General features: G+C 36.1%; 1 protein-coding gene across 1 annotated transcript in view; it reads left to right on the top strand.

Annotated features, from left to right (window-relative positions):
* Positions 1-21,699, top strand: part of ADGRV1 (adhesion G protein-coupled receptor V1) — a 577,115-nt gene that overhangs the window by 81,935 nt on the left and 473,481 nt on the right. Inside the window, exons 18-22 of the mRNA XM_082836315.1 lie at positions 505-631; positions 1,281-1,498; positions 2,014-2,757; positions 5,208-5,581; positions 21,235-21,411. Of these exons, the coding sequence (XP_082692441.1) occupies positions 505-631; positions 1,281-1,498; positions 2,014-2,757; positions 5,208-5,581; positions 21,235-21,411 (1,640 nt within the window). The remainder of the gene's footprint in view (positions 1-504; positions 632-1,280; positions 1,499-2,013; positions 2,758-5,207; positions 5,582-21,234; positions 21,412-21,699) is intronic.

Genomic DNA, 21,699 nt, shown 5'->3' with positions numbered 1-21,699 from the left:
TCAGACTCTGCTGCCTAAAGGCGGAGATCTAAAGGGAAATAATTGGGTTGCCCAAAAGGTTCGTTCAGGTTTTTCCATAAGATGTTTTGGAAAAACCCGAATGAACTTCTTGGTCAATCCAGTATTTAAGCCAGTGATTCTAATTAATATATCTTATGGGGTAATACTTTAATTTTTATGAAATGAAAGAATCTACCTCAAAATGTTGACATTTGATAAAGCTGTGTTTTTAATTTCTAATTAAACTATTGAGGTGATATTCCTATTGCAAAGAAAAATATGTATGTTTTTCAGTAAAGTAGTTCTTCTGTAATTAAACATTTCTTCAGAGACAGGTCACATTAAACTTATTTAGCCAACTCTTTCATTTATTTATGACCTTCAATGAGGAAATTCTTCCTGGAATTTGAACCTTATTTTAAACTATTTCTTAGTTTAAAAATACAAATTTAACAATAAGTCAAGTACTTTTTTGTTATTTTGACTTTTCCATTTTTAATTTAGGTGATACAGTAGTATATCAATTTGGAATAGCTACAGTGATAATTGAAGCTAATGATGACCCAAATGGTATTTTTTCCTTGGAGCCCATAGACAAAGCAGTAGAAGAAGGAAAGACTAATTCATTTTGGTAAGTATATTTGGACAAGGCAAATTCAAAATTGGTTAAAATAAAATAAAATCTTTATGTATGCAAAAATTTGAAACATTGTTAATCTTTCAAAATTAAAAAAATGGTTAAGAATGGAATAATTTCAAAGTTGGTAGTCTGAATGAATTGTAAACTTTGTTCATGTTGTTTCCACTTGTTAAAAAAAACCCTGACACTTTAGATGGAAAGCAGAAAATACTGTCCCCACCCTCCTTTACCCCACTTCTGTTCCTCGTCAAGACTGAGAGACTTCAATTATTCAAGGTCTTCTGGAATTCTTCTTTTAAATGATATGTGACTACCCTCACCCTAGGCTTTGCTTTTGAAGAACTTTTGCCAATTCTCATCTAAATATTTTTCGATTGGATTTATCTTAGACTTTATCTTTCAGTTTGGACTTCGAAGATTATGAATTTTAAGACTGCTTCTTTTTATTATTTGAAGTTCTACTTCGTTCTTCCTTTTCCATGAGATTCTTCTTGGTTGCTCAGTAAGAACTGGCTGGCTGGTTTATATTAAACATGATAAATAGACAAAGTGTATTTCTGAGATAATACAGAAAGTTCTCAGTAGAGTTACTACTTATACATTTTTCATAAGAAATAATTTTCTTTAATTTGTTATACAGGATTTTGAGGCACCGAGGACACTTTGGCAATGTTTCTGTGGCTTGGCAGCTCTTTCAGAATGATTCTGCTTTGCAACCTGGACAAGAGTTCTATGAAACTTCAGGCACTGTTAACTTTATGGATGGAGAAGGAGCCAAACCAATAATTCTCCATGCTGTTCCAGACAAAATTCCTGAATTCAATGAGTTTTATATTTTAAAGCTTGTGAACATTTCAGGTGCTGTGTTTTCTCATCTCTTTTATTTTACCACCAAAATTTACTATTTTATGCTGGAATAATTAGAGCTGTATAGAAAATGCAGTTAAATGAAGTTTTATGGATGGAGACATATCCATCCTCAAACTTGTAAATAGATTTTTTTCCACACCAAATAGAGTATCTCAAACAAAACATTAATGGTAGTTAGGAAGTACAGATTCATGGTAGCTTAAAGTTGGTTTTCATACCATAATTTAAATAATCAATTTTCCCATCACTTTTGGTTTTAAGCATGGGAATTAAACCTTTCTAGTTAGTATCCTCTTTTCAGGCTCAACTGGTTGTTAATGAAATACTGAACCAGAATACCCTTGAAAATGTGGTGAAGGCCATGTGGTGACACTATTGTTCATTGATTAACAAGTAAATTACTTAATGAGAAGTTTGCTAAACAAATTCTTTTTGTCTTCATCTTGTACTAGAAAGTACTCCCAATTCTGGTTTTTCATTCCTTATAAATTATCTTATTACAGGTGGGTCCCCAGGTCCTGGGGGCCAACTAGCAGGAACCAACCTCCAGGTGACAGTAATGATTCCATTCAATGATGATCCCTTTGGAGTTTTTATCTTTGATCCAGAGTGCCTAGAGAGAGAAGTGGCAGAAGATGTCCTCTCAGAAGATGATATGTCTTATATCACCAACTTTACTGTTCTGAGGCAGCAGGGTGTCTTCTGTGATGTACGAGTAGGCTGGGAAATACTGTCTAGTGAGTTCACTGCTGGTTTGCCTCCAATGATAGATTTTTTGCTGGCTGGAATTTTTCCCAGCACTGTGCATTCACAACCGCACATGAGGCGTCACCATAGTGGAACAGATGCTTTGTACTTCAGTGGACTAGAGGGTGCATTTGGAACTGTTAATCCAAAATACCATCCCTCAAGGAACAACTCAATTGCCAACTTTACATTTTCAGCTTGGGTAATGCCCAATGCCAATACGAATGGATTTGTTATAGCAAAGGATGATGGTAACGGAAGCATCTACTATGGGGTAAAAATTCAAACAGATGAATCCCATGTGACACTTTCCCTTCATTACAAAACTCTGGGTTCTGATGCTACATATATTGCCAAGACGACAGTCATGAAATACTTAGAAGAAAATGTTTGGCTGCATCTTCTAATTATCCTCGATGATGGTATAATTGAATTCTACCTTGATGGAAATGCAATGCCCAGAGGAATCAAGAGTCTAAAAGGAGAAGCCATTACTGATGGTGAGTGTTATCTTTACAATTAGGACCCTGAATTTTGAGTTTTTAAAAATTTTGACTTCTTAAAAAGGCTAGTGGGTATTTAAAAATCTGCTCATGTATTATTGGTTTATTTTTTTAAATAAAGCTACACGTCTACCAAGACCATAAGTTCTGTGCTGAGTGTTGCAGAAATGAATCAGGCAGAGTCTCTGCCCTTAAAGTACCTGAAATAGGCTCTGGGAGAGAGGTGTGCAAACAGATCACTTCAACACATTGTAGGAAGAAAGAAAAAATTAATAAGGAAGAAAGAAAAAAATTCCTCTTGTGATAGTAGGAGGGATGGGTGTGATAATTCCAGGTAGAAAAGAGAACAAAGGTGTAGAAGTGTGAAGCAGAGTATTGTATCTGGAGAACTGCTGTCAGCTCAGTGTTCTGGAGGTAAAGGGTGGTGGAGATAAGGTTAAAGAGAAATTAAAAGAAAATCATATTGAACATTCCAGCAATTACAGGGGTTTATAGTATCAGGAGTTAAATTGATGAATTCTATGGTGTGCTTTAAAGAGAGAGAATCCTTATCTGTAAGCTGAATTATGTGCCGTTTCCTTGAGAAACACACTTGTGTGCATGTTTATGTACAAATATCAGTTATTTCTGTTATAATCACCAGTTCCCTCCCAGCCCCTCTATCCTATAATTTGATTTTATTTTTTTATTTAGTAGGAAAGTAGAGCAGAGCTTATATGGTTATATCTTAACAGAATATTTTCCTTCTGAACCTCCTGCATTAAATATCTGATTGTATTTTTTCTTTCCTAGTAGGAAAAAAGATGGGCAAAAGAATAACATACACACATTACTGATTTCAGCCTGTAGAACCGTGCTTACAACAATCTGTGGCATTAAATTATTAATCTTTTTTTTTTTTTTTTTTTTTTTTTTGCGGTACGTGGGCCTCTCACTGCCGTGGCCTCTCCCGTTGCGGAGCACAGACTCAGGACACGCAGGCTCAGTGGCCATGGCTCACGGGCCTAGCTGCTCCGCAGCATGTGGGTTCTTCCTGGACCGGGGCACGAACCCGTGTCCCCTGCATCGGCAGGCAGACCCTCAACCACTGTGCCACCAGGGAAGCCCAAATTATTAATCTTTTGATTGTGTGAATATATACATATGTCTGTTAACATTGATGTTAACATCAATTTTTTTGACATGATGTTAACCACCATGATGACATGGTGGTAGAATGGGAAAGATTGGGGAAAGTAAGAGCTGGTGTTTCTTTATGTAGCTTACTGCAAGGAACTTATATTGTCTATGTAATTTGTAACTTATAAATAAAATTGAAAATGTATATATATATATTTTTAGGTTATTAATGAAATATAGGATATTTTATGTATATTATAAAATATACAAAAGTGTATATAGGTGTACAGGTAGATGAATTTTAAAAAATTTTAAATTCATCAGTTTCAGCACTCCATGTAACCAGCCCCCAGATCAAGAAACAGTGTTCCAGAAGCCCTCTTTGGCTCTTCTCTAGTCATTGACTCATCACCATGCCCAACTACGATTGCCATTTCTAAGAGCATAAGATTAGTTTTAAATGTTTTTAAAATTTATGTACATAGAATTGAGCAGTGCGTACGCTTGAGTGTCTGGGGTTTGTTCAGTATTGTGTGTGAAGTTCATCTGTATTTTTGTCTATTGTAGATATTTCACTCTCATTACTATATAGTCAGTCCAGAACCTCTGGAGAAGGCATGGAGGCAATCCCAAATCACTGCCAAACTCTCATCTTACATAAATATCTTAGTTGAGTTATTGGAGAGGCAATAAGTAAAGTAATAAGAATTGGTGAATTCCTAAAAAGGGTTATTATTGATGCATAGTAAAGAGTTGAGCTGCATATTGTTACTATCATGAAAAAGTCCTTAAAACTCATATAATGTTGTTCCTGGGAAGGAATATTTCTTTTTCTACATATATTGCATTAGTTGTTTGGATTAAAAGTTATTTTTGGTCCACAAAAACTCCTTTTGCTGAATTCTTATAACTTCATTTAGCTCAAGGTGAATTTCTAACAGATCAAGAATTGAAGTTCTCAAAGAATAGTAATACTAAAGTTTTAAAATTGTGACTGAATTGAATCATTCCATTCTTAGATGTGCAAGGAAATTTTTAGATTTCCCAGAAGAAATGTCTATCCAAATATATACATATACATACGTATATACACATACCTACGCATGTACAACATATCCTTTGGTACAAAATGTCTTAAATCCCAGCGATTACTGATTCATTTTTCATTATAATAGATAGCCTTTATTTAATTGTGTTCTAGTTATGTGAAAGCTTTACTTACCTAATAAGACTTTTTAATAAAATCGCTTCACTTTCTGAATCACACTTGTAATTTAGGACAGGATAATTGTGGTTATTGTAGCATTTAAACCCATTTCTAATTTCAGGTCCAGGAACACTGAGAATTGGGGCAGGAGTGAATGGCAATGACAGATTTACAGGTCTGATGCAGGATGTGAGGGCCTATGAGCAGAAATTGACCCTTGAAGAAATTTACGAACTTCATGCCATGCCAGCAAAGAGTGATTTACACCCTGTTTCTGGATATCTGGAATTCAGACAGGGAGAAACTAACAAATCATTCATTATTTCTGCAAAAGATGACAATGAAGAGGAAGGAGAAGAATTATTCATTCTTAAACTAGTCTCTGTATGTGGAGGAGCTCGCATTTCTGAAGAGAATACTACAGCAAGATTGATAATACAAAAAAGTGACAATGCCAATGGCTTGTTTGGTTTCACAGGAGCCTGTATACCAGAGGTAAGTAGTGAGTCTGGTGAATTTCAGGGTTAGTTCGTGGATTTGTTCGGGAGTGGGCTTTCTTTCATTTGGTAAGATTGCCTGAGTATTGACGCTAGGCCCAGAAGTATGCTATAGCCAGCGGTGCAGATGTAAATTATAAGGTCTTTTCTCTTACAAGTTCACAGTTTGAATCAGAAGCTTAATAAGCTGAGAGAAGTAGTAATAAGTTAGCAAATGAAACTTTAGCAGTTATCTTTAAAGTTAATGCATTTCACAGAATGCATAATTGTACTCCACGTGTAATTTACGTTTTGGCTACTGTGTAAGTAAATGAAATAATATATATTGAAAGCTTCTATGAATAATTGTAATTGAGACTTTATTAAAATATGATTTTTTGAGGATTTTTTCCCCACATATGAAACGTTCTTAAGTAGTTACAGTGTTCTTCCATGTTGGATGTAAATGTCTTTCTTATCACCCATCTTGGCCAGCTTAATTCATTAGGCAGTTTTACTGCCCTTATCAGTCCTTTCCAAGCTTTCAAGAATTCGTAATCATCTTGGTTTCCTGTTCAGTAATGTGAGATCTTATGAAACCGCTTCACAGGTGTTCTGTGTGAAGCAACAGCTCAGTGTCCATGAAAGGATGCCAAGGAACAAGAGAGGCTTTCCTTTTGCAAGTTGATTCTTGTGGGTTTAGAGGGGTGCATATGTAAATTGAAGCAATTAAGAAAAACATGAATGGATAGAGCTTGAAAAAAATATCTAGGTCATAGGGCTCATTGTATCAATAGCTCAAACTGGGGTGCCTGGCTCTCTGGAGTGTTTTATTGCCCCTCTTATTCTTTGGTTTGGTGACAATCATAAGAGATCTTCAATAAGTGTTCTTTTTCTATACCAGAAATAGAATATCCTAGGCAGGGAGGACAAATGTCATACAAATCTATGACTTAAAAGAGAAATATGTTTATCTATAATGATAATACTTTTAGATACTTAGTTGTCAAAGAACTTTACATGTTAGTTTTTTATGCACCTTTCTGACAATTCATAATGTAGCTGCAACAAATATTAATTATTACCTTCTCCACTTTGTAGGATTAGAAATGGCAGCTTAGAGACCTGAGAAAATAACTAATCCTAGTTGAATTAAATGAGATAGGATCAAATACCTGATTCAAAGTGTGGCAATTACTAGTATTTAATAAATACTAATTTTCTCCCCCTGCCTTCTTTTGTTTCTAAGATACAGTGGGAAGAACTGGAATTTGAACTTATGTCTTGTGAATTCTAATCTGTTGTCTTTCCCCCATGTATGTTTGATATCATCATCTCTAGTTTTAAAAAGACGAAGTGACTTCCATCAGGTTGTGAGAACCATTCTGTGCCATCTAAAATCAGCTTCGCTTCATATCACTTCATGACCTGGCACCTGCCTATGGCTCTGACTTCTTGTGTAATTCTCCTCTTTGGTCAGTATGTTTCAGTCAGACTTTCCTTGTTTCAGTTCCAATCTCAGGGCATCAGTACTTCCTAGCCTTTCAATCTGGAACACTCTTATTCCACATCCTCAGAATTAGTCATTCAAGTCTCAGCTCCAAAGACATCTACTCAGTAAAGACTTTATAATTTAAAGTAATCCTCCCACTTCTCCTAACTGGTCACTCTCCATCCCTTCACCTAGTTTTACTTTTTTTTTGTAGCATTGATCACACGCTTCAATTCCATATGTTATTAATAAGCCTGCTTATATACTGCCTATCCCTTTCTACCACAAAGGTGAAAGAGTTTTATTATTGTTCATTATTGTATCTCTAGGACCTAGCATGGCACATAGTAGGTACTCAATAAATCTTTGTTGAACTTGTGAATGTATTTTAATATCAAGACATGAAAAGGCTCATAGTTCAAATAACAAACACAACCAGATTCAGCTAAGCTGCATAAACAGCCAAACTGAAAAACAAAACAAAATAATACATAAGTTTTTAAAACCTGCCTAAAGTGAGTAGTTTTTGAGTGTTTCTCTGACTTTCTGGGACATTATAGTAAGTCTTCAGTGCTGGCTTATCTCACAATTTCCATTGATAGATTGTGTTGGTGTTGGTTTAGTTCCACCTAGGTATTCCACCTTTGTTCTCAGATATTTCAGAATTTGAACAGGGCCAGTCAACCTTTGATTGCAGAAGAGAACTTCCTTATAGGAGCCACAGCATCTATAGTTGTATAACCACTGGAAAGAAAAAGAAAACTTGACTGGTTATTCTCCAAGCCCACCTGAGAGAGAAATAGAATACATCTATACTGGAAAGAGTAAAGTTTAGATGGTTAATATAGGGAAAGTGTTGTGTCTAAAAGATCAGATATTGGAATTTGATTGTCAGGAAGATTACAGAATTTTCATTCTTGAAAGTCTTAAGAATTGAAGTATAAAACTAGTACTTTCATCTTGGTGTGATATGAAGACAGGAGTGATATGAAATATTTTTGTCGTGACGACCGTCATCAATATTTATTGATTGCTTACTGAAGTCATTCTCAAAGTGTAGCACAAGGACCCCTAGGGGTTCCTGAGATCTTTCAGGAGTTCTACAAAAGTCAAACCTAATTTTATAAAATGCTATGATCTCTTTTTCATTTTATTGACATTTGCACTGCAAAAGCAACGGTTGCCGAAACTGCTAGCTGCTAGTGCCTTTGTATGAATCAAGGCAGTGGCACAAAACTGTATCAGTTGTCATTGTTTTATTTATCACCACACACCTGTAGTTTAAAAGGTGAATATTTCACTTGAGTATCTTTGATGAAACAATACAAAACATTAATTTGATAAAATTTCTACCCTTGAATACCCACCTTTTTAACATTCCGTATTGTGAAACGAGAAGCACAAATAAAGCACTTCTGCTACATTAACAAAACACAATAGTTGTGAAGAAAAGCGTTTGTTCAGATACTGAGTTGTGAGCTGAACTGGCTGCTCTTTTCGTGGAACACCTTTTTACTTGAAAAATGACCAACAAAGTTTGGTTATTCAGCTTGGGTATCTGGCAGGCATTTTCATGGAAATGAATGAAGTGAGTCAGTGACTACCTGGAAAACAACTGATAGTGTTTGTTGCCAGTGATAAAAATTTGAGCTTTCAAACAAAAATTAGGGTTGTTGGGACATTTTACCTGCCAAAGTGAACTTGATGGTTTCCCAATACTTAAAGACTTTTCAGATAAGATTGATAGTGATATTAGCAAGTGTGATTTACTTATTTTGTATAATGAAATACATCAACATTTGGAAGATCTGTATAACTCAGTGAACCAATATTCTCCAAATAATCCACGTGTATTGTTACAAAATCATGCATGGGTAAAGACCGATTTAAAGTGCAAGGTAGACCAATGGATTTTAATGTCTTAGAGTATGATTCCACATTGCAACTAAACTACCACTTGTCAAATTTTGGTATAATATTGAGGAAGAATACCCACAGCTGTCTGCAAACACTATTGTAATCCTCTTCCTTTTCCAGTTATATATCTATGTAACGCTGCATGGTCTTCATATACTTCAACCAAAATAACAAATAGCAACAGACAAATTGATTACAAATGGAGATATGAGAATCTAGCTGTCTTCTATTAAGCTAGACTTTGAAGAGAATTGCAAAAATGTAAAAACAATGCCCCCATCGTTATTTTTTTGTTTTGGAGAATATAGTTAGTTTTCATAAAATACGTTGCTTATGTTAACATGAGTTTATTATTGCTATTTAAAATGAGTTAGTGTATCAATATTTAATTTTTTTTCAATTTTCATTCATAAAATGGTAGATATCAGCAGATTTCACCAACATAAGCAAGAAACTCCTTGGGGTTCTCAGTCATTTTTATGAGAGCTCAGGAGTCCTGAAACTAAAATATTTGAGAACTGGTGGTTTATACCTGGAATTATCTTGAGTTTAAATTTTATGTTTATTTGCTTCATTTTCAGATATAAAAACCACTGTCACTTCCATAGATTCTTCTGCATTGTGATGTTTCAGTGACATTGAAAAGTTAACTTTTTTCTTATTCCTCCAAAAATGCTGAAGCCGATAGAGATCATTTAAAGACTTCTCTCTGAATTATGTTATGCTTTTACATTTTTCATAGATTCATATGACATAAAGTAATATTAAGGTTAAAATGAAAGCATAATAAGATCTTAAACAAATAATGAAAATATGTGGAATATGACATAGTCTACTTGTTGGCATATTGAAAGAGATGAGATTATTTTGTGATTTGTTTCCTCCTAACCAGGTACACCGTGTCCTGGCAAATAGCAGGTGCTTAATAAATTTAATTGAAAGAATGAACAAATGTAGTTCAGAGCCCTGGTGGGGTATGCCAAATAATTCTTTGGATTCCTAGTGGGCTCTGTATTGAACAGATAGCTGATTTTTGTTGGACGTATTGCCTAGTAGTCACATTATCATGTTGCCTTCCTGTGTTTTGTTATTCTTCGTACTTAACAATGTTATTCTCTCTCCACCTTATTTTCGCACTGTTTTTTTTATGTCCTGCAGTCTTGTATACCACATAATTATAAAGTTGCTTTTCCTAATGATTCATAGAATTTGCTAGTCTTATTTTACTTTTACAACTACTATTTGATTATGTTTTATATTTATAAACTCATGGCTTAAGAATAAATTTAGAGATATTTTGAGAGGATCTTTGTAAAAACGAGAATATTATTTAACTTGGACTGTGTTTGTTTTTATGTGCCTGCCCTATGTTATGTGAATAGATTCCTTTAGATATAAGTGATATTGATATAATCTGATATCCCAGATCATCAGCCAAGCATGAAACAAAATAAAAAATTAATTGGATGTGTAATTGTTTAGCTTTAATCTTCTATCTCAATAGAGAAAGCCAAATTCATGTGGAATAATATATTATTTTTTCTAGGAAAATGTATTTCAAAAACTCTTCTCATTGTTAACCTTTATAATTACTTTTCTGATGGTCTGAAGATGTGTCAAGTTCCTGACTCAAAAGAGAAAACAGTAACGGCTGTTACTGTTTCTTGTGAAAAACTGAGTGATGATGGTTCGGATGATTATTACTTGATGTTATGCCCCTTCATATATACTGGCCTGTACTTTTGCTTGATTTATGATTCTAAAGTCAATTAGATGGGGGCTTCCCTGGTGGCACAGTGGTTAAGAATCTGCCTGCCAATACAGGGGACACGGGTTTGAGCCCTGGTCTGGGAAGATCCCACATGCCGCAGAGCAATGAAGCCCGTGCGCACAACCACTTCGCCTGCACTCTAGAGCCCGCGAGCCTCAACTACTGAAGCCCACGGGCCTAGAGCCCATGCTCCGCAAAAAGAGAAGCCGCCGCAGTGAGAAGCCCGCACACCACAACAAAGAGTAGCCCCGGCTCGCCACAACTAGAGAAAGCCTGAGCACAGCAACGAAGACCCAACGCAGCCAAAAATAAATAAATACATAAGTAAAGTCAGTTAGGTGAATTTCTTTTAATTTTTTTTTTTTTTTTTTTTTTTTTTTTTGGTGGTATGCGGGCCTTTCACTGTTCTGGCCTCTCCCGTTGCGGAGCACAGGCTCCAGATGCGCAGGCTCAGCAGCCATGGCTCACGGGCCTAGCCACTCCACGGCATGTGGGATCTTCCTGGACCAGGGCACGAACCCATGTCCCCTGCATTGGCAGGTGGACTCTCAACCACTGCGCCACCAGGGAAGCCCTCTTTTAAATTTTTTGATCAGTTTTTTTAAATATAGAGCAATTAAACTGTTTCCATTTTTTCTTTTCTTTTTTGACATTTTTAGGTTTTTTTTGAATTTTATTTTAGTTTTTTATACAGCAGGTTTTTGTTAGTCATCCATTTTATACACATCATTGTATACATGTCAATCCCAATCTCTCAGTTCATCACACCACCACCCCTACCGCCCACTGCTTTACCCCCTTGGTGTCCATACGTTTGTTCCCTACATCTGTGTCTCCATTTCTGCCCTGCAAACCGCTTCATCTGTACCAGTTTTCTAGGTTCCACATATATGCGTTAATATACAATATTTGTTTTTCTCATTCTGACTTACTTCACTCTGCATGACAGTCTCTAGATTCATCCACGTCTCTACAAATGACCCAATTTCGTTCCTTTTTATGGCTGAGTAATATTCCATTGTATATATTTACCACATCTTCTTTATCCATTTGTCTGTCGATGGGCATTTAGGTTGCTTCCATCACCTGGCTATTGTAAATAGTGCTGCAATGAGCATTGGAGTGCATGTGTCTTTTTTAATTATGGTTTTCTCTGGGTATATGCCCAGTAGTGAGATTGCTGGGTCATATGGTAATTCTATTTTTAGTTTTTTAAGGAATCTCCGTACTGTTCTCCACAGTGGCTGTATCAATTTACATTCCCACCAACAGTGCAAGAGGGTTCCCTTTTCTCCACACCCTCTCCAGCATTTGTTGTTTATAGATTTTCTGATAATGCCCATTCTAACTGGTGTGAGGTGATACCTTATTGTAGTTTTGATTTGCATTGCTCTAATAATTAGTGATGTTGAGCAACTTTTCATGTGCTTCTTGGCCATCTCTATGTCTTCTTTGGAGAGATGTCTATTTAGGTCTTCTGCCTATTTTTTGATTGGGTTGTTTGTTCTTTAATATTGAGCTGCATGAGCTGTTTATATATTTTGGAGATTAATCCTTTGTCTGTTTATTGGTTTGCAAATATTTTCTCCCATTTTGAGGGTTGTCTTTTTGTCTTGTTTATGGTTTCCTTTGCTGTGCAAAAGCTTTTAAGTTTCATTAGGTCCCATTTGTTTATTTTTCTTTTTATTCCATTACTCTAGGAGGTGGATCAGAAAAGATCCTGCTGTGATTTATTTCAAAGAGTGTTCTTCCTATGTTTTCCTCTGAGTGTTTTATAGTGTCCAGTCTTACATTAAGGTCTCTAATCCATTTTGAGTTTATTTTTGTGTATGGTGTTAGGGAGTGTTCTAATTTCATTCTTTTACATATAGCCGACTAGTTTTCCCAGCACCACTTATTGAAGAGACTGTCTTTTCTCCATTGTATATCCTTGCCTCCTTTGTCATAGATTAGTTGACCATAGGTGCGTGGGTTTATCTCTGGGCTTTCTATCTTGTTCTATTGATCCATGTTTCTGTTTTTGTGTCAGTACCATATTGTCTTGATTAGGGTAGCTTTGTAGTATAGTCTGAAGTCAGGCAGTCTGATTCCTCCTGCTCTGCTTTTTTCCCTCAAGACTGCTTTGGCTATTCGGGGTCTTTTGTGTCTCCATACAAATTTTAAGATTTTTGGTTCTACTTGTGTAAAAATTGCCATTCGTAATTTGGTAAGAATTGCATTGAATCTGTAGATTGCTTTGGGTACTATAGTCATTTTCACAATATTGATCCTTCCAATCCAAGAACATGGTATAGCTCTCCATCTGTTGGTATCATCTTCAATTTCTTTCATCAGTGTCTTTTGTGCATACAGGTCTTTTGTCTCCCTAGGTAGGTTTATTCCTAGGTATTTTATTCTTTTTGTTGCAGTGGTAAATGGGAGTGTTTCCTTAATTTCTCTTTCAGATTTTTCATCATTAGTGTATAGGAATGCAACAGATTTCTGTGCATTAATTTTGTATCCTGCTACTTTACCAAATTCATTGATTAGCTCTAGTAGTTTTCTGGTGACATCTTTAGGATTCTCTATGTATAGTATCATGTCATCTGCACATAGTGACAGTTTTACTTCTTATTTTCCAATTTGTATTCCTTTTATTTCTTTTTCTTCTCTGATTGCCGTGGCTAGGCCTTCCAACACTATGCTGAATAATAGTGGTGAGAGTGGACATCCTTGTCTTGTTCCTGATCTTAGAGGAAATGCTTTCAGGTTTTCACCATTGAGATGATATTTGCTGTGGGTTTTTCATATATGGCCTTTATTATGTTGAGGTAGGTTCTCTCTATGCCCACTTTCTGGAGAGTTTTTGTCATGAGTGGGTGTTGAATTTTGTCAAAAGCTTTTTCTGCATCTATTGAGATTATCATATGATTTTTCTTCTTCAGTTTGTTAATATGGTGTATCACATTGATTGATTTGCATATATTGAAGAATCCTTGCATGCCTGGGATAAATCCCACTTGACCATGGTGTATGATCCTTTTAATGTGTTGTTGGATTCTGTTTGCTAGTATTTTGTTGAGGATTTTTGCATCTGTATTCATCAGTGGTATTGGCCTGTAATTTTCTTTTCTTTTAGTATCTTTGTCTGGTTTTGGTATCAGGGTGATGGTGGCCTCAGAGAATGAGTTTGGGAGTGTTCCTTCCTCTGCAATTTTTTGGAAGAGTTTGAGAAAGATGGGTGTTAGCTCTTCTTTAAATTTTTGATAGAATTCACCTGTGAAGCCATCTGGTCCTGGACTTTTGTTTGTTGGAAGCTTTTTAATCACAGTTTCAATTTCATTACTTGTGACTGGTCTGTTCATATTTTCTATTTCTTCCTGGTTCGGTCTTGGAAGGTTATACCTTTCTAAGAATTTGTCCATTTCTTCCAGGTTGTCCATTTTATTGGCATAGAGTTGCTTGTAGTAGTCTCTTAGGATGCTTTGTATTTCTGCGGTGTCTGTTGTAACTTCTCCTTTTTCGTTTCTAATTTTATTGATTTGAGTCCTCTCCCTCTTTTTCTTGATGAGTCTGGCTAATGGTTTATCAATTTTGTTTATCTTCTCAAAGAACCAGCTTTTATTTTTATTGGTCTTTGCTATTGTTGTCTTTGTTTCTATTTCATTTATTTCTGCTCTTATCTTATTGATTTCTTTCCTTCTGCTAACTTTGGGTTTTGTTTTTTCTTCTTTCTCTAGTTCCTTTAGGTGTAAGATTAGATTATTTATTTGAGATTTTTCTTGTTTCTTGAGGTAGGCTTGTATAGCTATAAACTTACCTCTTAGATCTGCTTTTGCTGCATCCTATAGGTTTTGGATTGTTGTGTTGTTTTTTTTTTTGCGTTATGCGGGCCTCTCACTGTTGTGGCCTCTCCCATTGCAGAGCACAGGCTCCGGACGCGCAGGCTCAGTGGCCATGGCTCACGGGCAGGCTCCGGACGCGCAGGCTCAGCGGCCATGGCTCACGGGCCCAGCCGCTCCGCGGCATGTGGGATCTTCCTGGACCAGGGCACGAACCCATGTCCCCTGCATCGGCAGGCGGACTCTCAACCACTGCGCCACCAGGGAAGCCCCGATTGTTGTGTTTTAATTGTCGTTTGTCTCTAGGTATTTTTTGATTTCCTCTTTGATTTCTTCAGTGATCTCTTGGTTATTTAGTAAGTAGTGCTTAGCCTCCACGTGTTTGTGTTTTTTACATTTTTCCCCCTGTAATTCATTTTGAATCTCATAGTGTTGTGGTCAGAAAAGATGCTTGATATGATTTCAATTTTCTTAAATTTACTGAGGCTTGATTTGTGACCCAAGATGTGATCTATCCTGGAGAATGTTCCGTGCACACTTGAGAAGAAAGTGTAATCTGCTGGTTTTGGATGGAATGTCCTATAAATATCAATTAAATCTATCTGGTCTGTTGTGTCATTTAAAGCTTGTGTTTCCTTATTAATTTTCTGTTTGGATGATGTGTCCATTGGTGTAAGTGAGGTGTTAAAGTCCCCCACTATTATTGTGTTACTGTTGATTTCCCCACTATTATTGTATTACTTTTGATTTCTTTTTGAGCTGTTAGCAGTTGCCTTATGTATTGAGGTGCTCCTACTTGGGTGCATATATATTTATAATTGTTATATCTTCTTCTTGGATTGATCCCTTCATCATTATGTAGTGTCCGTCCTTGCCTCTTGTTACATTCTTTTTTTAAAGTTTATTTTATCTGGTATGAGTATTGCTACTTCAGCTTTCTTTTGATTCCATTTGCATGGAATGTCTTTTTCCATCACCACACTTTCAGTCTGTATGTGTCCCTAGGTTTGAAGTGGGTGTCTTATAGACCGCATATATATGGGTCTTGTTTTTGTATCCAATCAGTGAGGCTGTGTTTTTTGGTGGGAGCATTTAATCCATTCACGTTTAAGGTAATTATCGATATGTATGTTCCTATGACCGTTTTGTTAATTGTTTTGGGTTCGTTTTTGTAGGTCCTTTTCTTCTCTTGTGTTTCACACTTAGAGAAGTTTCTTTAGCATTTGTTGTAGAGCTGGTTTGGTGGTGCTGAATTTTCTTAGCTTTTGCTTGTCTGTTAAGCTTTTGATTTCTCCATCGAATCTGAATGAGATTCTTGCTGGGTAGAGTAATCTTGGTTGTAGCCGCCCCAGTGAGAAGCCCACACACTGCAACAGAGTTGCCCCGGCTCACCTCAACTAAAGAAAGCCTGCGCGCAGCAACGAAGACCCAACGCAGCCAAAGATAGATAAATAAGTAAATAAATAAATAAAGTCAATTAGGTGAATATTTTAATAGTGGAAAAGATCTTTTAATTATTTATTCTCCGTGTCTTAATCCCCTTCTTGTATTGCTAATTCCATCCTCTGGTCTGCTATTTCCCAAAGTGCTGTGTGTGGATGGCCTTGGTTGGAAATATCTAACGCATTTTCCTGGATACCATTCCTGAATCAAGATCCCATTTCTGAGTCAGAATCTCTATTGGGGGATGGGATGGGAGGCAAAAAGCTGAAATTTAAAAATCTTTTAGAATGGAAAATATCATACATATAGAATAATAGAAAAAGTAGAATAGTCACCCCAGTGACCCATCACCTAGCTTAAACATTTATTAGCCTTTGCCAGTCTTGTTTCTTATTTTTTGGCTGAAATAATTTTTAAAGCAAATGTCATACATCACGTCATTTCTCTGTAAATTCATAAGTATGCAAGGTGGATTTTTACCAAGCATCCTATGTCATTTTTTTTTAATGGATGCTTGGCTCTTGAAGCTTCTTCCCTTGTTAAAACTTTACAGAGTGTACTTTATTGTGTAAATTATTAATTCATTAAAATTTCTATGCAATTTTGATATATACCACACGTCTGCACTTATTTGTATTGAATATGGATAGTCTTTTTTTCTCTTCTTTTTCAAACTGAAAATAGTAGGTGATAGATTTTAATGAAGGCTTTACTAAATGAAAGTGTGGTTAGATAACTTTTCCCCATGTGATTCCTGCAAGCAAAATGCTTAGTCCTGTACGCTGCATGGTAATGTCATTGACTTGGTAAAAAGCTATAAGAAAACATCACACTCCTTAGTGTGTCTTTGGATCTAATTAATCTATGTCTCTTGCTGAAAGGGAAAGGCTGAATACTCATATGTTGGGATTAATGATTTATTAATTTAACTCATTCAAAATAGTCATTCTAATTAAAATTTGGGGTGGGAAAATGGAGCAAATATGTCCCCACTCTGATAGGAATCTAAATACATGGGAATTTGCTTTTTTTAAATATGCAGGCATTTAAGTTTCTTGATAAAACGAGGGAATGTTTTTATGTGGCAATTTTTGTTACTGTGTTTGTGTGTCTGTATTTTAAGGGGAAGAAATATAAGATTTGTTTAGCACTTACTATTTTACTAGGTACCATGTAAAGCACTTATTTAACCTCCACCAAAATCCATGAGACATTGTGATCTTCATTTTAAGAAGAGATCACTGAGACAGAGGACTTTTGGTAAGTGGTGGAGTGAAACAGTCAAACAGGACTGTTTGACCTTAAAGCCATGCTGTTTCCACCACACATGTGTTTGTATACCATTCAGCTATGATGAAAATGCTGATGTAAATGTCTAAGTGGAAAGTAAATTAGTTGCTGTATTGAGCACCTGTGTCTTTGCTGCTTCCTCTTCTGTCCAGCCTCTTAGGGTTGGAGGGCCCCACCTTCAGAACAGTTAATTCTGCCGTAACATGATAGATGTGTTCCTAAAAATCACCACACTGTACCAAATTGCATAGTGAAAAACACAAGAACTTATGGGAAAGATGAGTTAGGCGAACGCTATCCAAAAATTTGGTCAGTGATATATAAAAAGAAAGGTAGGGACCTAATAAAAAATAGGTTTACACAATAAGTGTTTAATTCTTAAGTATGATAATAAATATGGCATATACCTTGAAAAAACCTTAAGTTTGCTTGTAGAAGTGGGCATCAGAGGAATGTAGCTTGCGTGCTACTGTGAAGTGATGGAAGGAGGTTTATTCGAAATCAGAGGGAACATTGCCACATTCACTGCAGATAAATGTGGCTGGTGACACATGCGTTGAACTGAGGTAACTGATAGATGTTTGGAGTGTGTGTGTGTGTGTGTGTGTGTGTGTGTATTCCCATGTGGCTTGTTTCAGGTGGTACAGTTTTCTGTGTTCACCATGTTTCTTGTGGATGAAATTATACATAAACAAATGTGAAATATGTTCAAAGTGCTCCCTGATGTATCAGTTGCATTGGAACAGTTTCATTTCAAAACCAGTGTTACAGCAGAACTGATTGTACTTGGTCGTTTTCTACCTATACTTACTTCCCTCATTGTCTTATCCAGTCTTTAAATATAATTTATTGTAATGGCCTTAAAATATACCATTTGTATATGGCCTTAAAATACCAGGCCATATGTTAAATACCATAACATTTTTACAATGTTATGCCAATCTCTGCTCTACAGCAAAGTGACTCAGTTATACACATGTATACATTCTTTTTTAATATTATTTTCTATTATGGTTTACCCCAGGAGATTGGATATAGTTTCCTGTGCTATACTGTAGGACCTTGTTGTTTATCCATTTTAAATGTGGTAGTTTGCATCTACTAACCCCAAACTCCCAGTCCATCCCTCTCCCTCCCCCTCTTCCCCTTGGCAACCACAAGTCTGATCTCTGTCTGTGAGTCTGTTTGTGTTTTGCAGATAGGTTCATTTGTGCTGTATTTTAGATCCCACATATAAGTGATATCATATGGTATTTGTCTTTCTCTTTCTGACTTACTTAATCCCTAGTTGCATCCACGTTGCTGCAGATGGCATTATTTTGTTCTTTTTATGACTGAGTAGTATTCTATTGTATATATGTACCACATCTTCCTTATCCATTCATCTCTCAGTGGACACTTAGGTTGTTTCCATATCTTGGCTATTGTGAATAGTGCTGCAGTGAACATAGGGCTGCATGTATCTTTTTGAATTAGAGTTTTCTCTGGGTATATGCCCAGGAGTGGGATTGCTGGATCATATGGTAATTCTATTTTTAGTTTTCTGAGGAACCTCCATACTGTTTTCCATAGTGGCTGCACCAACCTAATTCCCACTAATAGTGTGGGAGGGTTCCCTTTTCTCAACACCCTCTCCAGTACTTGTTATTTGTAGACTTTTTAATGATGGCCATTCTGACTGGTGTAAGGTGGTACGTCATTGTAGTTTTGATTTTCATTTCTCTAATAATTAGCGATGTTGAGCATCTTTTCATGTGCCTACTGGCCATTTGTATGCCTTCTTTGGAGAAATGTCTGTAAAGGTCTTCTGCCCATTTTTTGATTGGGTTGTTTTTTTGTTGTTGAGTTACATGAGCTATTTGGAAATACCAGTTTTTAAATTGAAAATGGAAATGAAATACCAGATTTAAAATGTTGTGTTAGTTTCACGTGTACAGCAAAGTGATTCAGTTATACACACACACGCACATATATATGTGTATTCTTTTTCAGATTCTTTTCCATTACAGGTTATTACAAGATATTGAATATAGTTTCCTGTGCTATACAGTAAATCCTTTTTGTTTATTTTACATGTAGTGGTGTGTATCTGTTAAGCCCAAGTCCTAATTTATCCTTCCCCCACTTTCCCCTTTGGTAACCATAAGTTTGTTTTCTATGTCTGTGAGTCTGTTTCTGTTTTGTAAGTAAGCTTATTTGTATTATTTTTTAAATTCCACATATAAGTGATAGCAAATATTTGTTTTTCTCTGTCTGCCTTCACTTAGTATGATAATCTCTAGGTCCATCCATATTACTGCAAATGGCAATATTTCATTCTTCTTTATGGCTGAGTAATATTCCATTGTGTGTGTGTGTGTGTGTGTGTGTGTGTGTGTGTGTGTGTGTGTATGTGTATTATATGATATCACCTGAAGCAGCTGGCCTAGTGCAGCAATGGCATTGCCTGTTAAAGACTCAGCCAAGGTACCAGCTCAGGGACAACATCTTGAAGTGTTGGAGTTTTGTGCTCCAGGATCCAGCATGTGTGCCCAATGGCTGATATCTAATTCCTTGCCCCCAGTAATTAGATCACATGAGCTCAGGAAGCAAGAGGTAGAAGTGAGACTCTTAACTCCATCACCCCCAGTGACCCACTGTCAGAATTTGTGTTTCCTGTTCCCATGTTTTAAGTTCCACTGGATTAGAAGTTCTGGTTGGACCTGGAGATGGAACATTTCCATCAAGAGACAGACTGAAGGCTCTTTTGAACAACCGTAGGGTCATTTTGGGCTTCTTAGGCTGGCAGACGAGCGGACAAAGGAGTTATATTGCCCCAGGGGTCCTTGATCTTGTGTACTATGAGGCAGTAGAGTTTCTGCTGCATTTTGGAGTAGGAATGCTGATGCTCAGTGAAACTCGAAGGATTTACTGGAACAACTCCTGGTGCTTCCATGCTCATTGATAACTGTTTTGCCTATTGCCTGTTTGCAGACAAATTTCAAATCTGTTCTTTCTAGCTCTGATGTTGGCACCAAAATAGCTCTATTTAATGCTGATCAGAGGTGCTTATGATTGATGTGAAAAGTAGAGAATGACACTATATATATTAAGATTTGTATTTTGAGCTCTATTTATTCAGTTTTAGTTCTTTTTTCTATGAATTTTATGTTAGATACTATAAAAATAGAATTGAGAGATGGAGAATTTAAGAATAGGAAGACCTATTCTAAAAGATATTCCAATTTCCTGCTCCATGTAATTTCTAAACATTATCTTAAATTATGTAAATAAAAATACTTTTCACATGAAAATGCACACATGTATGTATACATATGTATATGTATATATGTCAGAAATAGCAAAAACATATTAAGCATGATATCAGTGCCCTCCTTTACCTGACTGTTGTCTCCCCACCAGGAGTTTCTCCAGGCTGTCCCCACTGGATAGTTTATAATAACCACCCTCAAAATGATTTCACCAAATCCACTCGATTACTTCTTGTGTCTGTGCCTAGAAAGTTCTCCCTGATGTCATGTTCCACTCTTTACACCCTACTTTTTGTGCTGAGCTCATCATAAAATCATGAGTTTGTTTTCCTCTTTAGACTTACCCAGATAAAGGATTGTGCTTTTTTTAAAAAAATCATTTGTAACTGTAGCATCTAGCATAGTGGCTGACACACAAGAGGTTTCAATGAATGAATTACATTTGTAGTTAATTAATTATTATTGTTTCTGCTTTTATTTATCCCTTTAAAGGAATGAGTGGAAAAACCAATGATTGTAAATACTTTTTAGCAGTCAAAAATATATCCGGAGGAATGTAGAGGCCGCCTTAGAGAGGTAGAAAGTTATAGAATTAAGTTTATGGTAAAAGGATTTCAGGAAAGCCTTGTAATTTTATCACTGATTTGAATTGGTGTATACTTATAAAGAACTTATGTTCCATTTCAGATTGCAGAGGAGGGATCCACCATTTCATGTGTGGTGGAACGAACCAGAGGAGCTCTGGATTACGTGCATGTTTTTTACACCATCTCACAGATCGAATCTGATGGTGTTAATTACCTTGTTGACGATTTTGCTAATGCCAGTGGAACTATCACATTCCTTCCTTGGCAGAGATCAGAGGTAAACTCTACCTTCTCTGTTTCTTTGAAAGCCTCCTGGAAAGCTTTTCCTGATCTGTTTGTTCTGTAATTTATTTGCAGCTTCCTGCTTTTTAAGCAATTTAGAATATTTAGGCAATTAGTTATATATCATGGCATAAAATATTTTTGTATTTATTTCTGCAGTGAAAAATTAAGGATGTTAAGTAATGTCTGTTATATCTGTTCTTTAATCTCAATATAATAAAAATGGTATGGCTTGAAGATTTATCATTGTGGGTTTTTGGTTATTACTGATACAATGAGAAAC

Source organism: Leucopleurus acutus, assembly GCF_964270905.1.
Source record: "Leucopleurus acutus genome assembly, chromosome: 3".
Classification (NCBI taxonomy): Eukaryota; Metazoa; Chordata; class Mammalia; order Artiodactyla; family Delphinidae; genus Leucopleurus; species Leucopleurus acutus.
This window is presented reverse-complemented; position numbering and strand designations above follow the sequence as displayed.